Source organism: Myotis brandtii, unplaced genomic scaffold (genome assembly GCF_000412655.1).
Source record: "Myotis brandtii unplaced genomic scaffold, ASM41265v1 scaffold30, whole genome shotgun sequence".
Taxonomy (NCBI): Eukaryota; Metazoa; Chordata; class Mammalia; order Chiroptera; family Vespertilionidae; genus Myotis; species Myotis brandtii.
The window spans coordinates 1,642,494-1,649,332 of record NW_005361458.1 but is presented as its reverse complement, the minus strand read 5'-3'; the positions used below and the strand labels follow the sequence as shown (position 1 = coordinate 1,649,332).

General features: G+C 33.4%; 1 protein-coding gene across 1 annotated transcript in view; it reads left to right on the top strand.

Moving 5' to 3' along the window:
* The window catches only part of CNTLN (centlein, centrosomal protein), a 263,928-nt gene that overhangs the window by 73,966 nt on the left and 183,123 nt on the right, over nucleotides 1-6,839 (top strand). Inside the window, exon 7 of the mRNA XM_014542362.1 lies at nucleotides 3,165-3,298. Within this exon, the coding sequence (XP_014397848.1) occupies nucleotides 3,165-3,298 (134 nt within the window). The remainder of the gene's footprint in view (nucleotides 1-3,164; nucleotides 3,299-6,839) is intronic.

The following is a 6,839-nucleotide window of genomic DNA, read 5'->3' as shown; positions in this document are numbered from 1 at the left end:
TGGGGATTGCATTGAATCCATAGATTGCTTTGGGTAGTATGGACATTTTAATGATGTTGATTCTTCCAATCCATGAACACGGAATGTTCTCCCGTTTGTTTATGTCTTCCTCTATCTCTTTTTTCAGCATCCTGTAGTTTTTTGAGTACAGGTCTTTTACCTCCTTGGTTAAATTTATTCCTCTGTATCTTATTTTTTTTGTTGCAATGGTAAATGGAATGTTTTTTTAGTTTCTCATTCTGGGAGTTAATTATTGGTGTATAAAAGAGCCATAGATTTCTGGGTGTTAATTTTGTATCCTGCTACATTGCCAAACTCATTTATTAAGTCTAGTAGTTTGATTGAGTCTTTAGGGTTTTCTATGTACAGTGTCATACAATATCATATCATCTGTGAATAATGACAGTTTTACTTCTTTTCCAATTTTAATGCCTTTTATTTCTTCTTCTTGTCTGATAGCTTTGGCTAGCACTTCCAGTACTGTGTTGAACTGGATTAGTGAGAGTGGGCATCCCTGTCTTGTTCCTGTTCTTAGGATGGTTTTATTTTTAGCCCATTAGGTATGATGTTGGCTGTAGGTTTGTCATATATGGCTTTTAATATGTTGAGGTATGATCCCTCTATTCCCACTTTGCTGAGAGTTATCAGGAAAGGATGTTGGATTTTGTCAAATGTTTTTTGTGCATCAATTGATATGACTATGTGATTTTTGTCTCTCAATTTGTTTATGTGATGCATCATGTTTATTGATTTGTGGATATTGTACCATCCTTGCATCCCGGAATAAATCCCACTTGGTCATGGTGTATGATCTTTCTAATGTAATGCAGGATCTGATTTGCTAGAATTTTATTGAGGATTTTAGCATCTATGTTCATCAAGGATATTGGCCTGTAGGTCTCTTTCTTTGTGGTGTCTTTATCTGGTTTTGGTATTAGGGTGATGCTGGCTTCATTGAAAGAGCTTGGAAGTGTGCCTTCCTCTTGAATTTTTTGGAGTAGTCTGAGGAGCATAGGTTTTAGTTCTTTGAATGCTTGGTAGAGCTCACCTGTAAAGTCATCCGGACCAGGGCTTTTGTTTGCTCAAAGTTTTTTTGATAATTGTTTCAATTTCATCAGTAGTTATAAGCTTATTCTGTTTTTTTTAATTCTTCTTGATTGAGTTTTGGAAGCTTTTATTTTTTTAGGAATATTTCCATTTCGTCTAGCTTGTCCAGTTTGCTGGAGCAGAGTTGTTCGTGGTATTTTTTATTATTTTTTATAATCCTTTGTCTTTCTGTTGGGTCGGTTATTTCACCTCTTTCATTTCTGATTTTGTTTATTTGGGTCCTCTCTCTTTGTTTCATGGTGAGCCTGGCTAGAGGTTCATCAATCTTGTTTATCCTTTCAAAGAACCAGCTCTAAGTTTCATTGATCTTTTGTATTTTTTTTTGATCTCCATGTTGTTTATTTCCTTTCTGGTCTTTATTATTTCCTTCCTTCTGCTCACCCTGAGCTTTTCTTATTGTTCTCTTTCTGGTTCTTTAAGTTGTACAGTTAGATAATTTATTATCATTTTTTCTTGTTTTTTGAGGTAGGCCTGTAGAACTATGAACTTTCCTCTCAGGACTGCTTTCACTGTGTCCTATAGATTTTAGATTGGTGTGTTTTCATTATCATTTTTTTCTATGATGCTTTTAATTTCTTCTTTGATCTCTTTGGTAACCCAATCATTGTTTAATAGCATGCTATTTAGCCTCCAAGTGTTTGATTTTTTTTCATTGTTTTTATTGTAGTTGATTTCTAATTTTATGCCATTATGATCTGAGAAGATGCTTGATATGATTTCTATCTTCTTGAATTTGAAGAGACTTTGCCTGTGTCCTAATATGTGGTCTGTCTTTGAAAATGTCCTGTGTGCACTTGAGAAAAATGTGTATTCTGAGCTTTGGGGTAGATTCTTTTTTTTAAAAAAAACCACAACTTTATTGTTGAAAGTATTACATATGTCTTCCTTTTTCCCCATTGACCTCTGCCAGTGTTTTTTTTGTTGTTGTTTGTTTTTGTTTTTGATTACTGTAGCTCTGGCTGCATTGCTCAGTTGGCTGAAGCATCATCCAGTAAACTAAAGAGGATTTGGGTTTAATTTCATTCAGGGCACATACCTACGTTGTGGGTTCCATCCTGGTTGGGGTGCGTACAGGAGGCAACTGATATCTCTCGCTCTCTCTCTCTCTCTCTCTCCCTCCCTCTCTCCCTCTCTCCCCTCCTTCCTCTTTCTTTTTTCCTATCTGCCCCTCCCTCCCCCTCTCTCTAAAAAAAAAATCAATAAATGTGTTCTCAGATGAGGATTAAAAAAATTTATTCTAGCTACTATAGGGTGAATCTATGAGCATTGGGAGCTTGGCTAGGGTAGATTTCTAAAGCCTGGCGTTCACTTTAGAAATAATGATTGTATGTTGTTTGTGTGGGCATACTGTATTATTAGATATAAAATTCATTTAATACTTTGTGAAAATAATTAAAATTAAATTTATAATATATTTTTGAGAAAATTATCTTTGAAAAGATATCATTAGGTTTCAAATAGTTTCAAAATGGAAGAAGATTTAGAGCACTATTAGCATGAAAAGGCCAAATTCGAAGAACTATAGGTGAAATTTCACTGCAATCAAGAGAACTCAGCATGATCTCAGTCTCAAACATTATAAATTATTTTGATATCCTTGTTTGCAGTACTGTCTTTTCTTCTCTGAGTGCATTTATGTGTGTGCAGTTAGCATAGAGTAAATAATGAAATATCTGCCATTTTTCTTAGTTAATATTTAAGTAAATGAGTTCATTTTTTGTTCATGTAATTAAATTTTTTATTGTATGATAATTTCTTTATTTTAATTTTAATAAGTAAATTCCTACATAGAATTTCAAGTTTATTTGTTTCAAATCATTAACTTTCATACAAGGAAGCCAGGATACTTTTTCAGTTTCTGAAAAAAGTGTCTGTGACTACTATAAACGTAATTGCTTCTACTAAATTTCTTAAAGTAAAAACAAACAAACAAAAAAACATCTAAAACACTACTTATTTTCACTGTCATTTTGTAAACTAATTAGTTAACTATGCCAGACATTTTATTTCTTCTTATTTGATATTATATTAGACTTTTATATGTGTCCTAATTTCAGGCCTTTGAAGACAATTTAATGGAAGCAAGGAAAGAAATTGAAGTTTCACAGAGTAAATACAATGCTCTCTCATTACAGTTGACTAATAAACAGACTGAACTTATCCAGAAGGATATGGATATTACCCTGGTCAGGCAAGTATATTCAGTTTTTAATTTAACATTATAGAAATGTCATTAGTTATTCAGAATGGTAGCATTTCTGTTTATTGCTAATACCACAAAATTACAAAAATATGTCTTCTGTGGTTACATATGTTTGTGCATTGAAACTATCTGAAATTATATACACCAAACTGGGAATATTTGTCTGGGGAGAATGAGCGGTTTCATAGGATTGGCAAAAGCATGCTCCAAGAGTAGCCTTGTTTCAGTTTTTAAATAAAAAAAATACATTCATTTATTTTCTTTAAAAATTCCTAGCCATATATAATATAATTATTGTTACAATGAAAAATAATGATAAACCCATTTTTTATTTTTATTACATTCTAAATAGTTTTAGTTTGTGAAATATTAATTCTCTATCAAAATAGTTAATTTTATAGTACTAACCATAAAGTAGGATTACTTGAAAAACTTGTGCTTTTAAGCATTTTGAAAGATTTTAAACTACCTATTAATTTAATTCATAATTACCTTTATCAGAAAATATTGTTAAAGTATAAACATATAAATATACATATACACATATACACATATGTCATGTATATACACATGTATGTATGTGTACATTTTTACTTAATTAAAATAAAATCATACAAAGTTTATCATATCTCTGGTGCTACCACTATATATAGTATGTATATAACACACTTATATACATATATAATTATAATATAATATATAATCTTTCATATGTAATTACTATACATACATATTATATATCTTTATATATAAGACTAATATGCAAAGTGTTTCCCCTGGGAGTTTGACTGGGAGACCGGGAGTTCTATCACTCGCTATGACATGCACTGACCACCATGGGGTGGCATGGAATGAAGGAAGGCTCCAGCTGGCAGACGGAAGGCCCTTATCATCCCTGATCGCCAGCCAGGCCTAGGGACTCTACCCAGGCATGAATTTTGTGCACTGGGCCTCTAGTTTATATATAATTAGCATATTGCAAGATTTGTAAATATGAAGGCAGGATTTTTGCTTGAGTAATAGGTAATGTATATACATTAATCTTTTATACATGGAAATATACATTTTGTCACATTTTTAATCTTCATAGGAAAAGTATAAACTTTATAAATGATACTTTGGTTGACTTATTCACTCATGGTGTAATTATTTTTTAAGTCATAGAACATTAAAAATAAATTGTAGAAACATTGTTTGATAAGTGGATTTAGCACACTTGGTAGATACAAGTTAGTGTAGAAAATCCTATTATACTTTTTTTGTCACCAAAAAGTTAGGAAATGGACTTAAAAATAATATAATTTACAATGACTAAAAATATGAAAAATATAATGAAAATGTATATTACCTTTATACAGAGAACTATAAAACATTGAAAGAAATGAAAGGTCTAATGTGTGCAAGGGTTGTACGAAGTTCATGGTTTGGAAGACTTAATATGATAAAGATATCAATTCTCTTCAAATATTGAGATGCACATTATCAACAACAGGAAATCATTACTATCTGTAGACCAGAAGGGAGAAGGAGACAAGCTTGTTATCAAGTCTCTGTGAGAAGCCTAGCCCTTGGGCAGAGATTGACCAATAGGAGAATAATCCTTAGAGGAACAGGGGCTATGACAACTGTGGCTCAGCTAAAAGGGAGCTAGGGAGTGGGATCACTGGGTCAAATATTAATTGAGCATATTGGTTTGGGTCGATTTCTGGGTTCTCTATTTTATTCCATTGATCTATATGTCTGTTCTTGTGCCAGTACCGGGCAGTTTTGAGAACAGTGGCTTTGTAATACAGCTTGATATTTGGTATTGAGATCCCACCTACTTTGTTCTTCTTTCTCAGGATCGCTGTGGCTATTCGGGGTCTTTTTTTATTCCAGACGAATTTTTGGAGAGTTCGTTCTAGGTCTGTGAAATATGCCGTAGGTATTTTAATGGGGAGTGTGTTGAATTTATAGATTGCTTTGACCCAGGGATCCCACTTCTAGGAATATATCCCAAGACACCAGAAACACCAATCAGAAAGGATATATGCATCCCTATGTTCATAGCAGCACAATTTACCATAGCTAAGATTTGGAAACAGCCTAAGTGCCCATCAACAGATGAGTGGATTAGAAAACTGTGGTACATCTACACAATGGAATACTATGCTACTGTAAAAAAGAAGGAATTCTTACCATTTGCAACAGCATGGATGGAACTGGAGAGCATTATGCTAAGTGAAATAAGCCAGTCAATGAAAGAAAAATACCACATGATCTCACTCATTTATGGATAATAAAGACCATTATAAACTGATGAACAAAAATAGATACAGAGGCAGATCAGCATCGAACAGACTGTCAAACTACAGCGGGAAGGCCAAGGAGGGTTGGGGGGTGCGGGTAAGAGATCAACCGAAGTACTGGTATGCATGCATATAAGCATAACCAATGGACACAAGACACTGGGGTTACAGGAGGCTGGGGGGAAAAAAAGGAGACATATGTAATACTCTTTGTAATACTTTAAGCAATAAAACAAAATTAAAAAAAAATAAAAGGGAGCTAGGGAAATACTTTGACCTTTTGTTCCTTTACCCTCTTATCACAGGCTAGCACTTCTTACTAATCAAAAGTTAGACCCAGAGGACAAGGGGCCAGTGTAGAGGTTGACCTCTTAGGCCAGAGTAGGCTAGAGTACCAGAGAGTAGGATAGAAATGATAACAATTGGATATGAAAATATGTGGCACATGCCTTAGATGGTGTGACTCAGTTGGTTGGGCATTGTCCTGTTCACCGAAAAGTTGCTGTTTCAGTTCCAGGTCAGGGCACATGCCTGGGTTGTAGGCTTGATCCCCAGTAGGGGGCATGCAGGAGGCAGCTTATCAATGTTACATCAAGGTTTATCTCTTCTCCTTTCCCCTCTCTCTAAAAATAAAAAAATATATATATATGGGGAAAAAAGAGTATTTGACATATTCTCCACTACTGCTCTTTTTCAGAGTTTTCCTGGGCATTTAATGTTTATTAATTATGATTAATGCTTATTAATTAATTATTTATTGTATAAACTTTGGAGTAAACTTGCTTATTTTTTGTTTGTTATTTTATTGCAGCATCAAATTTACAAATAAACCTAAGGAGAATTGACATCTTATGTCAGTCTTATAGTATAGTATGCCATTCCATTTGTTTAAGTACCTTGGTGTCCTTACAAAATGTTTTATGTTGTTTCTCATATGGGTTTTGACATTTCATGTTAAAATTCATTCCTAGCAATTTTATGTTTTTTGTTACTATTTTAAATGGAGTCTTTCTTTCCCATATAGTTCCCAACTGATTTTCCTTTTATTTATCATTTTTGCTCTACTTGTTTTGATGTGCTATGATTTGGTGGGTAAAGTACTCAGTTTTTTTGTTTTTACTTGCTGTGAATTGTACTTTTTACTTTTTTTTCTATGTAAATTTTTGCCTTGAGTTTTAATTCCTCTGATATTAATATTTCCTTCCTTCCTTCCTTCCTTCCTTCCTTCCTTCCTTCCTTCC